Source organism: Hemiscyllium ocellatum, chromosome 33 (genome assembly GCF_020745735.1).
Source record: "Hemiscyllium ocellatum isolate sHemOce1 chromosome 33, sHemOce1.pat.X.cur, whole genome shotgun sequence".
NCBI classification, from domain to species: domain Eukaryota; kingdom Metazoa; phylum Chordata; class Chondrichthyes; order Orectolobiformes; family Hemiscylliidae; genus Hemiscyllium; species Hemiscyllium ocellatum.
The window spans coordinates 22902212-22924902 of record NC_083433.1 but is presented as its reverse complement, the minus strand read 5'-3'; the positions used below and the strand labels follow the sequence as shown (position 1 = coordinate 22924902).

The 22691-nt window shown below is 44.6% G+C and overlaps 1 protein-coding gene across 2 annotated transcripts in view; it reads left to right on the top strand.

Annotated features, from left to right (window-relative positions):
- Positions 1-22691, top strand: part of LOC132831496 (transcription factor AP-4-like) — a 34082-nt gene that overhangs the window by 8130 nt on the left and 3261 nt on the right. Inside the window, exons 1-5 of one of the 2 annotated variants that reach the window (XM_060849671.1) lie at positions 1180-1524; positions 4595-4760; positions 6365-6463; positions 14630-14776; positions 15505-15651. In XM_060849671.1, the coding sequence (XP_060705654.1) occupies positions 1328-1524; positions 4595-4760; positions 6365-6463; positions 14630-14776; positions 15505-15651 (756 nt within the window). In that variant the 5' untranslated portion in view covers positions 1180-1327. Of the gene's footprint in view, positions 1-1179; positions 1525-4594; positions 4761-6364; positions 6464-14629; positions 14777-15504; positions 15652-22691 lie in introns of those variants that run through there. The other variant, XM_060849672.1, reaches the window with a different exon arrangement.

Genomic DNA, 22691 nt, shown 5'->3' with positions numbered 1-22691 from the left:
TTGTAGTATCCTTTTAAATCGAGAAACCATTTTGTTGAAATAAAAATCTACATATTTTGTTACCTAAATTCCAATTTTAGATCCTCACCTGGGCTGTAAATTTTCTTTGTTCTTTGATAGCAGAGTTTAAAGGGTTAAGTTAGGAGGGCAGTTGAGTCAACCTTGTGCCAGTCCCCTTGATGTAAGAATTCTGGCGAAGCTGATTGTGGATTGAAAGGTTTGATAGGCCCTAATAGAGCGGAATGTTTCCTTTGATGGTTGAGTCAAGGGATGATGAAGAGAGAGGTTGTTTGGGAGAGAAATTGGAGATGGCGCTGTGGGACTCATGCACACACACATACACCCTCCAAAAGCCACGGTTTGTTGAACCTTTCAAGACAGAGAATGTTAGGTTGTTGCTTTCATACGCCATCAAGACCAGGAGTGTGGTGCTGGAAAAGCACAGCCGGTCAGGCAGCATCCAAGGAGCAGGAGAGTTAACATTGAGCATGAGCTGTTCATTAGGAATGAAGGGGTGGCCCAAGGGACTGAGAGATAAATGATGAGGGGGGGGGAGGCGAATCCAACCTTCCAACTACCTGTCCATCGAGCCATTCCACCCCCCTATCCAACCAATAACTATCACCCCCCCCCACCTTCATCTACCCATTGCATTCCCAGCTATCTCTCTTTCCCCCAGCCCCACCCTACACCCCATTTATCTCTCAGCCCCCTTGGCCACCCCCACATTCCTGTTGAAGCGTGCACACTCAAAACGTTGACACTTCTGCTCCTGTGACCTGCTGTGCTTTTCCAGCACCACACCCTTGACTCTGATCTCCAGCATCTGCAGTCCTCACTTTCTCCAATCAAGGCAAGGGGCTAGGAATGACCCTCCGGTATAAATCGAATAGAATAGTTGGTCAGCTCGGAGGGGCTGAATGGCCTTTCCCAAGATTCGGATTCACTGGCCCGGTGGCAGCCCCACTCGGTGGAACTGCTACTGAGCACGGGTGGGGTATGCTTCTCAAAGAAGGGAAGCCGATTTTACAGCAAAGTTTAGAAAAACAACCTCGATTCTTGAGGTGCCAGAAGAAGCTTTTTTAACAACATCACTTCGACTCTTAAAGCTTGGCGTTTTGTGATCACAGAGCTGACTTTGGTAGGAATATTCCAGTTGATAGTGAGGGGGGAGGGTGAGTTTAGTATTATACAGTCAGAGATGTACAGCATGGTATTTTGGGAGCTCTGGGTCGGACAGTGTTGCTGTTAAAAGCCTGGTCCTGGGGCCAGGCAGCGTGTGTCTGCTGCGACTGTTTGTTCATTTCACTGCAATCACCTGGGCCGGATGTTCCGTTTGCCATTCGAGACTTTGGCTGCCTTTCCGAAGATTGGACTGTGTCCAAGAAGTGAAATCTGGCCTGAAGCCAGCTGTGAGACAGAGGCCCCTGTGAGCAACATATCTCCGCACTCTGATAAACAACTTGGGGCTGGTCTAATTTTTGTTTCAAAATGCGCTGCCGAGGACTGTGACAAACAGCCAAGGTACAGTGCCATCACTGAATTAAATTATTTATTTTTTAAAAATCGCCATCGGTAACTTGCAGAAGATTGGATGTTAACCATCACATGATCTCTTTCTTGTTCAACACCCTATACATTCATCAGTGTTCAATGCTCTAAACCTAATATTGCCCCCAACCCGTCCTCTACCACTCACTGACCAGTCTGTGACTGTCTGCTTAGCCCCAGAGTTGCAGTATTCAAGAAGGGCAGATTATGTGGAATACAGCAACTGATTCAGGCTACTCAGCCCAACTAGTTCATTCTACAAGTATTTACTTTTTTATTCTCTCTACTATGGCTTGAAGAGGTGTATTTTGTCCTTTTTTTCTAAAATGAAGAAATAATGAGACAGAGATACCAGGCAGTTTGCTCCAACACCAATGAAGTAAACAGCTTGTGAGGTCTTGGGGTTTTCATTTTAAATTTGGAACAATAAAAGCAGCCTGAATGGGTGGGCTCAAGCTCCCACAGAACCAGGATATTTTTAGTTTAGCTTTCAGTAGCAGTTGTTGGGGTCTTGAAGCTAAAATCTGGAGTTCTCTCCTTCCTGCTAGAATTGTACGTGAGACAATCTATTTTGCTGAATTTGCACTTGCCAAGGGTGTGTCTATCTGACACACAATTTTGGAACAGTTAACTAGTAGTAGTTAATATATTATCATTTTGATAGAGTTGCAGTTAAGCCAATTTCTTTCTTTATTTTTATCTTGTCTCTTTTAACTGTAGTGTAAAAATAAAGTGTGTTTTGCTTAAAGTCGAATACCGTGACCAATTAAATTGCAGCTGGAACGCACCATCTTACGCTTATGTTTAAAATAAGAAAAAGATAGGGTCCAGACTATCATCTCAATATATTTTGAGAGGTTTTGGTCTGGTCCATAACACACTTTCCACCCCACCCACCCATTTGCGCTACCACGAGACAGGATTCCAGATCCTGTCAGATTCAGATTTTAAGTGCAGTGAGAGACCAGGATTCAGTGAGAATCTGGTGACAATATTGCAGAATCTGGCAAATTGGTCACCGTGGGTAGATTGGGGGTAGTGAGATTGTGGGTGTGGTGGAATTGATTGTTCGACTGTTGACCCTGGGTTAAGGGAAACCCTGTCTAAAGGCCATTCTGTGCCAACTATTATCTGTGAAGAAAGAGCAAGTACTTGTCCTCAAAAGTGACTCACACAAAGATCGTGCTCAGTATCCTCCTTTAGATCTGAGCTGATTGTGACAACACCTCAAACTGGTGGAACTCCAGAGGAGAGGAAAGCTGAGCGTAGGCCTGCAGCTGTGCTGAATCTTCTACTAGCTGTTGTTTTTTTTTATATAAATTTGTTCAAGGATGTTACTGGCTCAGCCAGCACTTATTGCCTATCCCTAATTTGCCTAGAGAATCAACTATATTGGTAGGGCACTTGTGGTACTGCCCCTACCCCTGGCCCAGGAGACCTAGGTTCAAGTTCCACCTGCTCCAGAGGTATGTCAAAACATCTGAGTGGGTTGATTAAAAAATATGTTCAACCCCATTGTTGTGGGTCTGGAGTCATATGTAGGCCAGACCAGGTAAAGATAGCAGATTTTCTTCTCTGAAGGACTTAAGTGAGCCAAATGTGTTTTTACAATGATAAATGTTGACACAGTGTAGTTCTTTATCCCAATTTTTTTAGTTTTTTTGAATCCAATGTCCCTATTTGCCACAGCAGGAACTTTGGCCTGGAGTTCTGAATTACTAGTTCAAGTGACATTACCACTTTGAGACTGCCTCCCACTCTAAGTTTCATTCAGGGGTTTTCAGATCTTCATGCAAGCTCAGGCCTGACTTCTGAGTTTCTTTTAAAAACCTGTTAAGAGTTTACACAACAGTAAGGCAACAGAACAGCACACTCCCAGCTCTCCTGGTTCCAACCTCTTGCCACAGTCCTAGCACATGACCACTGATGTCACAGTTACATCACAGCTTACCTCAGAGACTCATCTGCATATTCATTACAATTCTGTCTCTAAAAGAACTGACCCCTAAAATCAGAATATTTGTCTGATTTAAGTTAGGGACCTAACGACACAGGATATAAACTTAGACTGAAGCATAGGATCCCTACAGTGTGGAAGCAGACCATTCGGCCCATCAGGTCCCACACCAACTTTCTGAAGAACTTTCCGTCTAGACCCTACCCTGCTACACCTGCATTTCCTACTGCTAATCCACCTAACACGCACATCTTTGGACTGTAGGAGGAAACTGGATCACCCAGAGCAAACCCACATTGACACAGAGAGAATGTGCAAACTCCACACAGACAGTTGCCTGAGGCTGGAATTCAGCCTGGGTCCCTGGTGCTGTGAGGCAGCAGTGCTAACCACTGTGGCATCCCATGTTTGGACTCAATGTTGCTGCTTGTTTGGAATTTAATTTTTATTGTTCTGCAGAAGTTATATTAAGGTTCCAGACATGAACTCTGGAGAATCTGAGCAGGAAGGCAGCATCTGTGGAGAGAGTTAAAAATCCCACAATGTCAGATTATAGTCCAACAGGTTTATTTGGAAGCACTAGCTTTCGGAGCGTTGCTCACAACCACCTGATGAAGGAGCAGCGCTCCGAAAGCTAGTGCTTCCAAATAAACCTGTTGGACAATAACCTGGTGTTGTGGGATTTTTAACTCTCTCCACAGATGCTGCCTTCCTGCTCAGATTCTCCAGAGTTCATGTCTGGAACCTTAATATAACTTCTGCAGAACAATTTTTAACATTGTCCACCTCAGTCCGACACCGGCACCTCCAAGTCTGTGTAGAGAGAAAGAGAAAGAGAAATTGAGTCCAGTGACCTTCCTGAGGTTCTCCAGTAATTTAAAATTTTGTTTCAGATCTTCATCATATGAACTGTTTTGTTCTCTCCACAGAAGTTGCCAGACCTCGTTGAGTTTCTCCAGCGGTTTCTGTGTTTTGTTAAAATTTGAGATCTCCGGAATGTGTGGGATTTGGATTTGATTTGATTTGATGGTCTCAGTTCCTGTTGTCTCTCTCTCTCTCTCTCCCTCTCTCTGTCCTTCACTGCAGCCTGTCGAACATTGCGTTGACGCCGGAGAGCCAGCGGGATCATGACCGGCGGATCCGCAGGGAAATTGCCAACAGTAATGAGCGCCGACGCATGCAGAGCATCAACGCTGGCTTCCAATCACTCAAAGTGCTGCTGCCTCACACAGACGGAGAGAAGCTCAGCAAGGTCTGTTCACACCTGCAGGATCCATCTTCCTTCCTTCCTTCCATTGTCCTGAGCAAACAGCCAGGCGCCTGGCAAACAAAAAGCTTTTCCTGCCTGTTATATTTTTTAATTGGAACTTTACGCAACACGTTCCTTTTGTTTTAAAGACTTGAACTACACTTGCACAGCTTATTTTGAGACTTTTCTTTTGGCTCACGTTTTCAGCTTTCTGCCTCGCACCCCCCTCCATCCTGTTCCTACCTCTGCTCACCACTAACTGTGATGCTCCCACGATCAATCAGCCTAATGGTGTTGACTAATCTCCTACAGCACCAGGATTCTCTGCATCTCCCCTTATTGTGAGCTCTGTTCATTCCATTCCCAAACCAGTTCACAAGGATGAGGTTCAGGAGCTGATTGGCTTAGTGGGGGAGGCAGAATCATATATACTTAAGGGATGGGTTCTTAATCAGTCAGAAAGTGGAGGGCTACAGGGAAAGGGCAGGAATGTGAACGTAAGGAATGATGTGGAGGAGCCGGTGTTGGACTGGGATGGACACAGTTACAAATCACACACCAGGTTATAGTCCAACAGGTTTAGTTGGAAGCACACTAGCTTTCAGAGTGCTGCACCTTCCAGCTATCTGATGAAGGAGCGTCGCTCCAAAAGCTAGTGCTTCCAAATAAACCTGTTGAACTATAACCTGGTGTTGTGTGATTTTTAATGATGCAAGGAATGTCAGATCAGCCAGTGGTTAGCACTGCTGCCTCACAGCGCCAGGGACCCAGGTTTGATTCCAGTCTCCGGAGACTGTGTGCAAACTCCACACAGACATTCTCCTTGTGTCTGTGTAGATTTCCTCTGGGTGCTCTGGTTTCCTCCCACGGTCCAAAGATGTGCAGATTAGGTGGATTGGCCATGCTCAATTGCTCATAGTGTTCAGGGATGTGTAGGCTAAGTGCATTAATCAGGGGAAATGTAGAGCAATGGGGTAGGGGAATGGGTTTGGGTTGGTTACTCTTCGGAGGTTCGGTGTGGACTTGTTGGGCCAAATGACCTGTTTCCACACTGTAGGGATTCTATGATTCTATTAAATGGTGGAGCTGGCTGGAGGGGCTGAATGGCCTATTCTTGTTACTATTTCTTAAAGAATGAAACAGGAGAGCTAGTCTCCTTACCCGTCCTTCCCAGAGGGCTTTGACATTGTGGTTCATGTATATATCGTGGAAATGCGGCTCCCCAATCCTGGCATCTGGATCAGGCGTTTTGGCGACCATGCCTTCAGCTATTATTTCCTCCTGAAACCTCTCTACCTTTCTATAACTCTCCCTTATCTTCCTTTGTGACTCTTCTTCAAAATGGCCTCTTTGTCTATTGATCTGCCTGCCCTAACCCTTCCCTGATGTTATTGTGTCATATAGATTGTTGTAGAACACAGCGCACAATTAACTTTTTGGGATCTTGTGGCACAGCGGTAGCGTCCCTACCTCTGGGGTAGACGATACTGATTCAAGTCCCACTTCAGGGAGTGATGGCATAACATGACCAGACTGATTGACTGAAAAAACATACAGAAAATGAATTCTGGAAAGTGATTGATTCTTATGTCTCTCTCTCTCGACAGGCAGCAATCCTTCAGCAGACTGCTGAGTATATCTTTGCTTTGGAGGAAGATAAGACCCGACTGGTCCAGCAAAACGCACATCTGAAGAGACTGGTGCAGGTGAGCAGGACAGTGGGTTGGCATGGAACCTGTGGCTGATATATATCTGCTGGAACCACTTGCTGGTCTAACAGGAATGTCATAGAACATAGAACAATACAGCACAGAACAGGCCCTTCGGCCCACGATGTTGTGCCGAACATTTGTCCTAGCTTTAGCACCTATCCATGTATCTATCCAATTGCTGCTTAAAGGTCACCAATGATTCTGACTCTGCCACTCCCACAGGCAGCGCATTCCATGCCCTCACCACTTTCTGGGTAAAGAATCTACCCCTGACATCCCCCCCCCATACCTTCCACCCTTCACCTTAAATTTATGTCCCCTTGTAAACACACTGTTGTACCCGGGAAAAAAGTCTCTGACTGTCTACTCTATCTATTGCCCTGATCATCTTATAAACCTCTATCAAGTCACCCCTCATCCTTCGCCGTTACAATGAGAAAAGGCCTAGCACTCTCAACCTATCCTTGTACGACCTATTCTCCATTCCAGGCAACATCCTGGTAAATCTCCTCTGCACCCTCTCCAAAACTTCCACATCTTTCCTAAAATAAGGCGACCAGAATTACACACAGTACTCCAAATGTGGCCTAACCAAAGTCCTATACAGCTGCAACATCACCTCACGACTCTTGAATTCACTCCCTCTGCTAATGAACGATAATACACCATAGGCCTTCTTACAAGCTCTATCCACCTGAGTGGCAACTTTCAAAGGTCTATGAACATAGACCCCGAGATCCCTCTGCTCCTCCACCTTACTAAGAACCCTACCGTTAACCCTCTATTCTGCATTCTTATTTGTCCTTCCAAAATGGACAACCTCACACTTGACAGGGTTTAACTCCATCTGCCACTCCTCAGCCCAGCTCTGCACATATCTAAGTCCCTTTGCAGCCGACAATAGCCCTCCTCACTATCCACAACTCCACCAATCTTTGTATCGTCTGCAAATTTACTGACCCACCCTTCGACTCCCTCTTCCAAGTCATTAATAAAAATTACAAACAGCAGAGGACCCAGAACTGATCCCTGTGGAACTTCACTTGTAACTGGGCTCCAGGCTGAATATTTACCATCTACCACCACTCTCTGACTTCGACCGGTTAGCCAGTTCTCTATCCAACTGGCCAAACTTCCCACTATCCCATGTCTTCTGACTTCCCGCATAAGCCTATCATGGGGAACCTTATCAAATGCCTTACTAAAATCTATGTACACTACATCCACTGCTCTACCCTCATCCACATGCTTGGTCACCTCCTCAAAGAATTCAATAAGACTTGTAAGGCAAGACCTCCCCCTCACAAATCCGTGCTGGCTGGCCCTAATCAAGCAGTGTCTTTCCAGATACTCATAAATCCTATCCCTCAGTACCCTTTCCATTACTTTGCCTACCACTGAAGTAAGACTAACTGGCCTGTAATTCCTGGGGTTATCCCTATTCCCTTTGTTTTTGAACAGGGGCACAACATTTGCCACTCTCCAGTCCCCTGGCACCACCCCCATTGACAGTGAAAATGTCACATTGGTGCATTGAACTTTAGTGGTTGACATGTACAACTGCTGTGGGCCTCCCAGCATTTCCAAAGAAGGAGACCAAAATTCAGGATTGCAAACATCAAATAGTCACTAATAAATCCAGTCAGGAATTCAGAAGATATCTCTTTATTGGCATTGGTGAGGGGGTGGAATTCCCTCCAGGGCCGTGACCGGTTTACATGAATAACAGAGGGATTTACATGAACGTTACAATCTTGGAAAACCTCACAAATGGTGAACATAGTTTGTAGTGGGAGACAATTGGTGAGCTTCCAACAATCCAAAAATCACATTCATGTAGAGGATAAAAAGCAACAAAAATAACATTTTTGACAAATGTTAATAAATTTCCAAATTTGCAGATGATACTAAGCTAAGGAGAATAATGAATTGTGAGGATAATGTCGAGTGGTCTGTAGAGTCATTTAGTTATACAGCATGGAAGCAGACCCTTCGGTCCAACTTGTCCATGCCGACCAGATATCCTAAATTAATCCAGTCCCATTTGCCAACATTTGGTTCATATCCCTTTAGTTTCTTCCTATTCGTATACCCATCCAGATGCCTTTTTAAGTGTTGTAATTATACCAGTCTCTACCATTCCCTCTGGCACTCATTCCATACCCACACTACCGTCTGCATGAAAAGTTGCCCCTTATGTCCCTTTTAAATCTTTTCTCCCTTCACCTTAAACCTGTGATCTCTAGTTTTGGTCTCCCCTACCCTGGGAAAAAGACTTTGGCCGTTCACTCTATGCATGCCCTTCATGATTTTATAAACCTCTACAGTACAACGTCGATTATCTGAACATCGCTTTTCCAAATTTCGGATTATCCGAACAAGATCTCAAGGTTCCAATGCTTGAGTAAACTGTGTTATCTGAACATTTGATTATCTGAAAGTTTGATTATCCGAACAAAATACTCCCTGCCATGTCATTTGGATAATTGAGATTGCCCTGAATAAAGTCATACCTCAGCCTTCGATACTCCAGGGAAAATAGCCCCACCCTATTCAGCCTCTCCCTATAGATCAAACCGTCCAATTCTGGCAAAATGACTGTAAATCTTTTCTGCACCCTTTCAAATTTCACAACATCTTTTCTACAGCAGGGAGACCAGAATTGAACACCGTATTCTAAAAGTGGCCTTATCAATGTACTGTACAGCTGCAACATGACCTCCCAACTTCTGTATTTCAGAGGGACACTGATGGGTCAAATGGGCAGACACCTGACAGATAAATTTCAATGCAGAGAAATGTGAGGTATTGCCTTTTGGTGGAAGAAACGAAGAGACAATACAGGCTCAATGGTAAAACTTTGAGGGGAGTACAGGAGTATGATTCACCTGCATGATTTCTGAAGGTGGCCAGGCAAATTGAAACATTAGTTAACAAGGTTTATAGGATTAGATTAGATTAGAAGGGAAACAGGCCCTTTGGTCCAACAAGTCCACACCGACACCCTGAAGAGTAACCCACCTAGACCCATTCCCCACTGACTAATGCACCCAACACTATGGGCGATTTAGCATGGCCCATTCGCCTGACCTGGGGTTAGGATCCTTGGGTTTATAGAGTCATAGAGATGTACAGCATGGAAACAGACCCTTCGGTCCAACCCGTCCATGCCGACCAGATATCCCAACCCAATCTAGTCCCACCTGCCAGCACCCAACCCATATCCCTCCAAACCCTTTCTATTCATATCCCCCTCCAAATGCCTCTTAAATTTGCAATTGTACCAACCTCCACCACATCCTCTGGCAGCTCATTCCATACATGTACCACCCTCTACATGAAAAAGTTGCCCCTTAGGTCTCTTTTATATCTTTCCCCTCTCACCCTAAACCTATGCCCTCTAGTTCTGGACTCCCCGACCCCAGGGAAAAGACTTTGCCTATTTATCCTATCCATGTCCCTCATTATTTTGTAAACCTCTATAAGGTCACCCCTCAGCCTCCAACACTCCAGGGAAAACAGCCCCAACCTGTTCAGCATCTCCCTATAACTCAAATCCTCTAACCCTGGCAACATCCTTCTAAATCTTTTCTGAACCCTTTTAAGTTTTAGAACATCTTTCCAATAGGAAGGAGACCAGAATTGCATGCAATATTCCAACAGCGGCCTAACCAATTTCCTGTACAGCCGCAACATGACCTCCCAACTCCTGTACTCAATACTCTGACCAATAAAGGAAAGCATACCAAATGCCTTCTTCACTATCCCATCTACCTGCGATTCCACTTTCAAGGACCTATGAACCTGCACTCCAAGGTTTCTTTATCCAGCAATATTCCCTAGGACCTTACCATTAAGTGTATAAGTCCTGCTAAGATTTGCTTTCCCAAAATGCAGCACCTCGCATTTAAATGGAAGTGTAGAGTATAAAAGCAAGGAAGTGATGCTACACTTCGACAAATCATTGGTCAGACTACACTTGGAGTTTTGTGTTCTGTTCTGGGCGCCTTATTTATGGAAGAATGTTAAAGCCCTGGATGGAGTTCAAAGAGTGTTTACGAGAATGATGCTACCAATGAGGAATTTTAGATATAAGGAAAGATTCAAGAAATTAGGCTTATTCTTCTTGGAGCAGAGAAGACTAAAATTATGAACAATTTTGAGAGGGTAAAGAAGGATATTCTGTTTCCACTATTTGGTACATCAGTATCTGGAGTTTCAAGATTGTCAGCACGAGAGCTAGGAATGAAATGAGGAGAAATGTCCTTAGTCGGAGAGTTGTTAGGATTTGGAATGCACTGCCTGGTAGAGAGGTGGACGCAGTTTCCATTGGAGGTTTCAACAGAGAGTTGGATAGACAATTGAATTTAGAGAGCTATGGAGGATGAGACTAGTTGGGTAGCTCTTTCAGGAATTGGTACAGACACAATTGAATAGCCTCCTTCTGTACTGTGAATTCTATGGTTCTGTGCCTACTAGAAATAAAATAAGGCTTTTCCCCGTTGTATTCATTGAGATGTATCACATGAAATTATGACGCAAAGGGGAGCAACATTTTGATCCTGTGTGTGCATATAGCACTGGTGGGTTAGCAAGCAAATGCTAATGGGTAAAGCCGTTGACACGGGGAATGCACCAGTTAGATGATGATTGATAGTTAACTGCCAGGCTTTGCTTTAACTTAAACTTGGCAGGTTGACGCTGATTTTTGTCAAGGCATTGCCCTGAGAAACGGACCAGATGATAGCTGTCAGCTACTTTGTTCAGTTTTTTTGGGCACATGGTCTTCCTGGCTGTGGCTAGTCAGCTTCTCAATGTGGCCCTTTTGCATGTACTGAAAGTTATATATACAAGGCCCTGTTTTCTGTGGTCACTGGTCTCCCTAACAATATAAATTATCAATGATTAGATGCCTACAAACCCTTAACTGAATATTGCTGGAAAGTGGGTTGTTGCTGAATCTTTTCATCTTGCACTCATCAGGATCAAGGCAAGAATGCTAAATTTCAAACAATCAGGGACCCATTCTCTGCAAACCGAAGGAATATATATCCAGCCTTCTGCCTTTTGTGGATGACATGGAAGCTTGGGGGACCTGTAGTTTTCTGTTGATGGGAATGCAGCTTTGAGCACTTGACAGTTGCACTGTGGTAATGTTCCCGACCTAGTGAACCAGAGGGTCAGGCTATTGTTCTGGGGACACTGGTACAGCATCTGGTGGAATTTAAATTCAACCAATGATTTCCTTTAAAAAAAATTGTCTAGAACATAAAGCTGGTCTCAATAATGGTGACAGTGGTGATTATTGTCAATTTGTTGCGAAAACTCATCCGGTTCACTAATGTCCTTTTTAGGGAAGGAAATCTGCTGTCCCCATCTGGCCTGGCCTACATGTGACTCCAGACCTACAGAAATGTGGTTGACTTTTAATTGGGGTGGTCCAGATAGCCAAACAGTTCAAGGACAATTAGGGATGAGCAATAAATGTCAGCCTTGCCAATGACATCCACATCTCCTGATAGAATGGATTCCTTTTGTTAAATTTGAGTGTGACTTGGATATGTTTAGAGGGGAACAGAAAGATGTGGACCGTGCAACACAGCATTCATTAAACCTCTGCCGAGAATTATGCTTCACATTCAAATTGTTTTCATCTAAACCTATCAGCAGCAGATCCTTCTGTTCCTCTGCTATATCTTCAATCCATTGGTGCTGTTAACACTAGACTCCCTGCAGTGTGGAAACAGGCCCTTCGGCCCAACCAGTCTACACCGACCCTCTGAACAGTAACCCACCCAGACCCATTTCCCTCTGACTAATGCACGTAACACTACGGGCAATTTAGCATTGCCAATTCACCTAACCCGCACATCTTTGGACTGTGGGAGGAAACCGGAGCACCCAGAAAAAACCCACGCAGACACAGGGAGAATGTGCAAACTCCACACAGACCGTCACCTGAGGCTGGAATCAAAGCTGAGACCCTGACGCTGTGAGGCAGCAGTGCTAACCAATGTGCCACTGTGCCGCCCCCAAATCCGGGTGATAGTATACTCTCACCACTCTCTGGAAGCTTCTTCAGAAATCCTTCATGATTTTATTAATCACCACTTTATATTTGTGATCCAGAACCTGCTGAGCCAAGTGGCCTTTTTCTGTGCATTAGGTATTTCAGTGAGGGCAACATTTCACAGTATTGAATATTTAAGAACTCTAAGTAAAGGTGTATGATTAAAGCTCAGCGGTTTATAAAATCCTCTGAGATTGTGTTAAGGGAGGGAGTTCTAAATTATCTGGCTTTACCTTCTACCATCCTGTTTGAACAAAATGCTGATCTGATTGGGAAAATGAGCAGCTACAGAAAGCGGCGCTGATCTGATTTCTGTTCCATTGCCACTATTTCTGTGTTGCTTTGTGTGTGCTGATTGACTGACTGTCTGTCTGACTGGGAATGGGCCACAGCTGCCAGAGCAGCTGCTTTCTCAGCTGGTCATCGCCTGAAACTGCTGCCCGTCCGACTGTGAAACAACAAGAGCAGCGAAACCGACAGAGAGACAGTTTTTCAGAAACCCCTCCGAGACTGGAGCCCCCAGCTCTCCATTATACAGCTTGAGTAGAATTTTTCACTAACAGGTCATTCACCTCAATGTGTCCATGTCTGACATTATGCTGCACACAAACCTGTTCTCAGCCTCGTTCATCTCAGGTATCAGCCTACCCTCCTTTTCATCCCACAGTGGTTTCACTTCCCCTTAAAAGTATGTATTGTTCTTCTCTACTCTCTGGGAAAAGAGGTTTCTCTTGAATTTTCTGTTGGATTTGTTGATAGCTGTTTGATGGAGATTGTCCCCTTGTTTTGGACTTTGCCACAAGTGAAAACCTCTTCTCCACATTCACCCTGATCAGACCCTTTTATCATTTTTATACCATTTAAATTGCAGAATCCAAATACTTGAGCTGTTAAATTCGAAGGACAGTGAGTGGGCGGCTGTTTTGTGTGGAATAAGGACCTTATTCTTTAGCACTGTGTCATTACCCACCCATCCCACCCCAAGCGAAGTATTTATGAATTGCCCTTGTCCTTGTTTGCTCTTGATGCCAAGGTGCAAGGCTGGACATATTCCTTTTGTTTGCAGAGGATGTGTTCCTGTAAAAGATTGTACGCCACCAGTGGAAGTGAGCCAAGTTATGAGCTCAACTGATTACCTTAAATTGGTAGCTAGTTTGAGGAAGCTGTTCAAGCTTTGAGCCTTTCTTTTGGCAGAAGTTTGGTGAGCACATGATTTCCTGATGCTGTATCCATGGCAGCACCAAAACTAAGCAGAGCCAACTTACTGACCGATCAGTCTCCTTTTCTGCTGTCGTATAAATTGTGATGGTCTGAAATTTGTCCTGATTAGTGAAAGACAAAAAAAGAACTTCAGCAAGTTGTCACTGTTTTCAGCAGTGTTCAAATTCTGTTCTACCATGTGGATCTTTGTAAGTTTTGGGTCACTTAGCTGATGTTTTTCCTCCTGAACAGGACAGTGCTGGATCAGGGTAGCAGGTAATGTACTGTGCAGCTGGTCTTGGAGTGCCTCATATTGGATACGAAAAATCAACCTGGTTCCATTGATATCCCTCATTTTGGGATATCCCTCAGATGCAACTCTTTAGAATATTGAAACCGGGGGCCATTCGGCCCTTTTAGTCTATTCCACCAATCAATGCGATTGTGACAAATCTGTGTGTTAATTCAATTCATTTACCTTTGCTCCAATATCCCTCTATTCCCATTGAAAAAAAAATCAATCTCTGATTTAAAATGTTTAATTGCTGTGCTATTTCACACTTCCACCAGCCTTTGGTTAAAAATAGTTCCCTCCTGATTGGCCTAGCTTTCCTTTTAATTTAATGTCCATTGGACCTCTCTCACCGGGAGGTAAGTGACTCTCTCTTTACCCTGTGTTTATTCAAAGTCCTTAAAAACTGTAATCAGATCACCTCCCCAGGCACAGCTCATTTATGCAATCCCTCCTCAAAACCTAATGTTTGGAATGCTGTTGTTGGTGTGTTCTGTATCGCAATGTCTCTGTGGTCTGGTCATCCTTGCCAACTGAGCCTTGTACAGACATGGTTTCTATTTTCCTCCTTCCTCCCCATACCTGCTCCCAAACCCAGGAATACTCAGGCTCCTCCCCAAAACGGAAACGAGGCGACGAATCCGACGAAGGGATCGGTTCTCCGGATTCCGCGGATGAAGAGCTGGCTGAGCTAAGGCAGCACTTGGAGAAGGAGAGGCTGATCCGGATCACACTGGAAGAGAAGGTTTGTTTTGGTCCTTTGCTTCAGAGGCTGCTGGGGCCATGCCTCCCTCCACAATCTGTCTGTGACGTGGCCCTCTGGCCTGCCCTCGGGCTTTGTACTTGGCAGCAGACTCCAGCTCCTCAGATTGTTGGTTACGTTCCTCACACGGTGCCCACTTCCACTGACTTGACATTGTCTCCCCCACTTCTGACTGAAGTGTGTGAGGCCCTCCCCACCAAAATGACAGCGTGGAGTCCCCCTAGAGCTGGGAGAGTGCCACTGCAGCCTGGACTTGCTCCATTGCAGAGAAACACAGGCTGAGTTCTTGTCAGTGTCCCCAGTCCCACCGCTGCTCCTGGATTGTGTGGACACAGGAACCAATCTGGACTGCAGCTGAGGAATGAAGTGTGTATCCAGATCATAATGCCACAGATACATGTGGACATCCAGAACAGCCACACTCAACCATCCATTACCATCCACAACTCCCCAAAGATACACTCATCATTACACATACTGCGCACATACGTTGCACCCAGTCTTAGTTTGGGGTGAAGAAGCCCCAAAAACTAAAGAAGGGTTCCAAGAATGTGGGGATAGGATTCAGGGGCTGGAGGGTGAAGAGCAGAATAGAACTCATTGGATTGCACTTGCAAAGAGCTGACGGGCTGAACATCCGTGCTGTATCACTCTGTGGAGTCACGTCGGCAGCTGACCCATTGGCTTTCTGACCTTTTTTTTTACTTCAGGTGAAAGCTCTGGAGTCACAGCTGCAGCCCGGCAAGCTGAAGGAGATCCTACACCAGGCCCAACTGCAGCAAGAGCATGACGTGTTGCTGGAGCGGCGGAGGCAGCTTGTGGAGGAGCAACAGAGAAGCAGCAACGCAGCAGCACAGGTACCACCTCCTGCATCTCCACCCACCATCCCTCGGACAGCCTGGACCAGACTGCATTCTCTATATCCCTGGCCCCTCTTCTCCTCTCTGGAGGAAATTGCTGCCTCCTCGACATCTGAGGGGGTAGCATTAGGGCAGCACGGTGGCTCAGTGGTTAGCACAGCTGCCTCCCAGTGCCATGAACTCAGATTCGATTCTAGCCTTAGGTGATTGTGTGGAGTTTGCCCGTTCTCCCTATGTCTGCATGGGTTTAGAACATAGAACATAGAAAAATACAGTGCAGTACAGGCCCTTTGGCCCTCGATGTTGCGCTAATCCAAGCCCACCTAACCTACACTTGTTCACTTTCCTCCATATGCCTATCCAATGCCCATTTAAATGCCCATAAAGAGGGAGAGTCCACCACTGTTACTGGCAGGGCATTCTATGAACTCAGGACTCGCTGAGTAAAGAATCTACCCTTCACATCAGTCCTATACCTACCACCCCTTAATTTAAAGCTATGCCCCCTCGTAATATCTGACTCCATACGTGGAAAAAGGTTCTCATGGTCAACCCTATCTAAACCCCTAATCATCTTGTACACCTCTATCAAGTCACCCCTAAACCTTCTTTTCTCCAATTCTTCCCACAATCCAAAGATGTGCAGGTTAGGTGAATTGACCATGTTAAATTGCCCCATAGAGTTCAGGGATGTGTAGGTTAGGTGCATTATTCAGGAGTAAATATAGGATAATAGGGTAGGGGAATGGGTGTGGGTGGGTTACTCTTCAGAAGGTCAGTAGGTTGGCCTATTTCTACACTGATGGGATCATAGAATCATAAAATCCCCATTCCTGAATTTTGACCACCTAATGTAAGGAGGCCAGTCTAGGAACCTCCCTGTGGGCTACACAGGAAGGTCCAGACTGGAGCCAAGCTGTGGAAGGGATTGTGGTGTGAATCCACAGTGTGCATCTTTATGTGAGGCCTTCCACACCCAATGGGCTACAAGTCCTGGCCAGTGTAATGCAAACCAGCAATTATACTATTTAACTTAAAACCAATAAAGTACACTTCTTCTCTATTACATCCTTTAAGCAGGCAGTATTATTGACTGACAAACCTGCGCATTGTCTCCTTCTGTGGTTTTTAGTTAGAAAAATCTTACATCACAATCTTTGAATGAGTTTAAAATGTTCAGAATTTAGTTTTGTTTTGAAATACTGGGCTGCAGTGAGTTGGGGGTAAATGCGAGTGAAAAATTGGCATTAATTTATTGGATTTAAATCTGACAAACACAAATGGGGGTCTTCACAGAAACAGCCAACCTGAATGTAACCCCTTCATGATTTAAATCTATCCAGGCACCTTGTCGTGGTGCTCACATTCATTCTTTTAAGTCCCACTCTACCTGTTTAAAATCAAAGATCCCGTGTATGAGGTCAGGCACTTTGATGGGAAGAATAGGGGCAAGGACTATTTTCTAAATGGGGAGAAAATTCAGAAAGCTGGAGTACAAGGGGACTTGGGAGCCCTAGTCCGGGATTCTCTTAAGGTAAACTTGCATGCTGAGTCAGTAATTGGGAAGGCAAATACGATGTTGTCACTCATCTTGAGAGAACTAGAATATAAAAGCAGGGTTGTACTTCTGAGGTTTCTTCTTATCCCATTCTAAAGGTCTTCCCTTTACTCTCAGGCTGTGCCCTTGTTCCTCATCCCTCCTGCCAATGGAAACATCTTCCCAATGTCCACTCTGTCCAAGTCTCAACAGGATAGAGTCATAGAGTCGTAGAAATATACAGCACGGAAACAGATCCTTTGGGTCCAACTCATCCACGCTGACCAGATATCCAAACTTAATCTAATCCCATTTGCAGCACTTGGCCCATATCCCTTTATCCAGATGTCTTTTTAATGTTTCAATTGTACCAGTCCCCACCACTTCCACAGGTAGCTCATTCCCTATATGCAGGCCACATTTGGAGAACTGAGAGCAATTCTGGTCCCCATACTTCAGGGAGGATGTATTGGTCCTGGAGCAGGTCCAGAGGAGATTCATGAGAATGAACCCAGGAATGAAATTAACATGAGGAATGGGACAATACTCGATGGAGTTTAGAAGGATGAGGGGCCTGTTTTCCCTGGAGCAGAGGCCAACGGGTGACCTTACCGAAGTTTATAAAATCATGAGGGGCATGGATAGGGTAAATAGACAAAGTATTTTCCCTGGGGTGGGGGAGTCCAGAACTAGAGGGCATAGGTTTATGGTGCCCTGGTACAGATGTGGGAGCTGGGGCACCTTTGATCACCCTCGCTTATCACCCACAGGTATAACCTGGTCTTGTCTACTCTGTTACTTGGGGTGCCTAAAACACACACTTTTCCCTTCTAAGGCATACACTGCTTGGGAGAAATGTCTAAGGCCTATAAAAAACATTCTCTAAGTGCATCCTATTGGTCTTAGCTGTTATTAGCAAATCATCTCATTAAATAGCGACCTGGGGTAGACTTTGGTGGGCCTGATTCCTGGTCAGTTATATAAATGATTTGGATATGAATATAGAAGGCATGGTTAGTAAGTTTGTGGACGACTCCAAAATTCGTGGCATAGTACATAGTGATGGAGGTTTTCTAAGATTACAAAGGGATCTTGATCAAATGGGTCAATGGGTTGGAAAATGGAAGATGGAGTTCAATCTGGAGAAATACGAGGTATTGCATTCTGGTACAACAAACAAGAATAGGGCTTATACAATTAGTGGTAGGGCACTGGGTAATGTTATAGAACACAGGGCTACGGATGCAGGTGCATAATTCTTTGAAGTTTGCGTCACATATGGACGGGTGGTTAAAAAAGCATTTGGTAAGCTTGTTTTCATTGCTCGGTCCTTTTGAGTATAGGAGTTGGAAAGTCATGTTGAGGTTGTACAGGACATTGGCGAGGCCTCTCCTGGAATACTGTGTCCATTTCTGGTCACCTATTTACAGAAAGGATATAATTAAGCTTGAGAGGATTCAGAAGAGATTTACCAGGATGTTGTGGGTATGGAAGGTTTGAGTTGTAAAGAAAGGCTGGGATGTTTTTCACTGGAGTTTAGGAGGGTGAGAAGTGACCTGATAGAATATTTATAAAATAATGAGACGTATAGATAGAGTTAATGGTAGTTGCCTTTTCCCTAAGATGGGGAATTTCAACACTTGGGAGCAGCTTTTTAAGTTGAGAGGAGAGAGATTTTAAAAAGATTTGAAGAGGCAAATGTTTTGCATGGAGGATAGTTTGTGTTTGGAATGGACTTCCTGATGTAGTGGTGGATGCGGGTACAACTGCAAAGTTTAAAACACATTTGAATAAGTACATGAGTAGGTCAGGTTTGGAGGGATATGGGCCAGGAGCAGGCAGGTGGGATTAGTTTAGTTTGGAATTATATTCGGCATGCACTGGTTGGACTGAAGGGTGTGTTTCCGTGCTGTATGGCTTTATGAGGTGAGAAATCTTTTCATTAGGACAAATGGAAGAATGCCAAATTCTAAAACTTCCCAACAATTTTTATAACAGAAGAAAAGGATACTGATTAGCCATTTTCTCCATGGCAATGCCTCTGCCAATGGAGAACTACAGGCTCCCTGACTTTCTGGGTTATTTGTTATTTTTTATATGCATGTTGCAGTCATGTGTATCGTAATGGTGAGACTCTGGTTCCTTCCCATTAGTGGTCTAGTGGCAATGTAACTCAATTTATAATCCAGAGGCTCAGGCTAATGCATGGCTTCAAATCCCACCATAGCAGCTGCTGAAATTTTGGAATTCAATGAATAAATCTGGAAGTTGAAAACTAGTGGTGACCATGGATTATTCTAGTTTAGCAATGTCCTGTTAGGGAAGAAAATCTACCAGGTGTAGGCCACAGCGTTGCAGGTGACTTATAACCATCTTTGAAACTACCAAGCAAGCCATTCAGTTCTGGGCAGCAATGATGCTGATATCCCATGAAATGATTTTATTTAAAGGCTGGCTCAGGAATCTCTCCTGTACTTACCACCTGCTGGTTGGAAGAATAACCCGTTTGGCTGCATTATGAATACACTTTCCTTAGCTAACAAGTTCTGGGGCGTGGCTTGAACTTGAGACTTTCTGTTCACTGCACCACAGGGCCTCATTGTCCAAAGCTAACACTCTCAAATCTGAGCGAACTAATAAATGTAATAAGGAATTGATGAGAAAGCTTTATACCCACAGTCTGGAACTTGCTCTCACGAAGATGTGAATAGTTCAGATGTATTTAAGAGAAAGTAACACAATACGCTGATAGGGTCAGATGGGAAAACACCTGTGGAGCTAGTATGGACTTACTGGGCCAAATGGCCTGTTTCTTTGCTCCAAGATCAATATTTAACAAGGACTGGAAGGGGGGCAATGATTGGTGGCAAGGGGGTAGGAACTGGGAGGGGAACCCTGCATGATATAGAGCAATGAGTTAATAATAAGTTGTGCCCCTGGAATTGAGCGGGACAATTATATTCTGGGATTTCTCCACTCCAACTCGACATTCCTGAAGGGGTTAACCCTTCCTTGTGGGCAAGGGCAGCCTCTCTCTCAGCTGTCTGTGCTACTGTTTGGTCTCTGTTGATTGGTTTTGATTTTCTCCTGTAAGTGGATATGGTCACAGCTGCTGCGGCATTTTTCTTTGGTCTGTTGCCAGTTCAGCCTCACAGCCTAGTTGGCTGATCCTTTCCTTCAGGCCCGTCACTCTCCTCCCACTCGGAATCAGCTGCTCCAACCCTGCCTTCTCCCAGAAAAATGTTTAGTATGCTTGCCTTCATTGTTCAGACCTTTTGAGTATAAGAGTTGGGATGTCATGTTGAGGTTATAGAGGACACTGGCAGGGCCTCTTCTGGTGTACTGTGCGCAGTTCTGGTCGTCCTGTTATAGGAAGGGTAATATTAAATTGGAGAGGGTTCAGAAAAGATTTACCCGGATGTTGCTGGAAATGGAAGGTTTGAGTTATGAAGGAGAGGTTGGGTCCTTTTTCACTGGAGTGTAGGAGGTTGAGGGGTGACCTTTATTGAGGTTTATAAAGTCATAAGGGGCATAGATAAGATGAATAACAAAGGTCTTTTCTCTAGGTTGGGGAGGTGAAAACTTGGGAGCATTTTTTAAGGTGAGAGGTGAAAGATTTAAGGACATGAGGGGCAATTACTTACCACAGTGTGGTTCGTGTGTGGAATGAACTACCAGAGGAAGTGGTGGATGCAGGTGCAGTTACAAAGTTTAAAAGACATTTGGATAAGTACTTGAATAGAAAAGGTTTGGAGGGATATGGGCCAAACACGGGCAAATGGGGCTAGTTTACTTTGGGAACACGGTGGATGTGGGCTGGTTGAACTGAAGGGTTTGTTTCTAGACTGTATGACTGCATGGCCCTGTGGGTTCCACAGGTCACTGTTTCTCAGCAGCCTTGCTGTTTGGGAGTTTCTGAAAGGCTATGCGTGCAGGTTGCTCAGAATGGGCTTGTATTTGGTCCAACCAGTCCATGCTGAACACGATCCCAAACCTAACTAGTCCCACATGACTGCTCCTAGCCCTTTTCCCTCCAAACCCATGTCTTTTAAATGTTGTAATTGTGCCTGCATCCACCATATGTGAACCACCTTGTGTAAAAAAAAACTTGGTCCTCATGTTTTTCTTAATTCTCTCCAGTCAACTTAAAACTATGTCCCCTAGTCTTGAAATCTCTATCCTGGGAAAAGACACTGTCTATACCCCTCATGATTTTGTAAACCTCTATAAGGTCACCTCTCAAGCTACTACACTCCAGTGAAAAGTCCCAGTCCTTTCTTTATACCTCAAACCTTCCATATCCATGTGGAGAAGATTAAAGGGCTGGCTAACTGAGGTGTCGTTATGAAGATGAAAGAACTCAATTGAGATGGAGAGCAACTACTTCCTCAGTTAGGAGTCTTCAACAATGGGACTTTTATCTTAAAATTAGAGCCAGCTCACTCAGGGATGATGTCAGAAAGTACCTCTTCATACAAAGGGGAGGGGGGGGGGGCGGAGTAGGAATTTGCAACTCTCTGCCTCAAAAAATGCTGCTAAAACAGATGCTGAGGGAGGGAGGGTAGGTTGCCAATGTCAAAATTAAAAACCGAGATTGATACACCTTTGTTGAATGTGCATATTAAAGTTTATGGATCTAAGTTGGGTCAATGGAGTTTGGTTGAACCATGGCTTGGTTGGAATCCTATCACAGAACAAGCTTGAGGTTTCTTCATGTTCTTGAGACCCATACTAAGTGGCATATTTCATTGGAATTTTGGAGTTACCATGTTACCCTTGAGTTTTGGCTGCAAATGACCCCTTAAAAAACATGGTCTGTGTTTACCTCCCCTCCGTACCAATTTTTTAAATTAAGTTTTTATATTTGAGACCCTCCCTCTCTGTCTCTGCGATGGCTTGGTGTGTGGGTTGAGCAGGTGAGACAGTCACTCCATTCCAGCACAGAAAGTGTTATTCAAACCCACACCAATGCTCCCGTCATTAAATTGATGACATTTTCTCAGTCTAAAAATGTGCAGATGTCACGTTGCACAGAAGACTCTTGGGAAGTGAGGGTGACAAAGCTCAATGTTTCCTTCTCTTTCTTTTCTTGACAACGTTGAGGAGGGAGAATGGGTAGGCAGGTGGTCACTTATGGAAAAGGGCTCCTCCCCAGTACTTCATTTCAAGTGAATGTCAGAATCCATATGCTATGCTTAACAATATAGTAATGAGGGGCTGTGGTCTGTATATTACAGTCAGATCACAACTATTTTTAAAAATTTCTTGGTCCGGTAGATTCCCTAGAGTGTGGAAACAGGCCATTTGACCCAACAGGTCCATACCGACCCTCCAAAGAGTAACCCACCCAAACCCATTCCCCATTACTCTACATCTATCCCTGACTAATACACTTACCTTCACATCCCTGAACACAGTGGGCAATTTTAACATGGCCACATCACCTAACCTGCACGTCTTTGTACTGTGGGAGGAAACCCACACGGACACAGGAGAATGT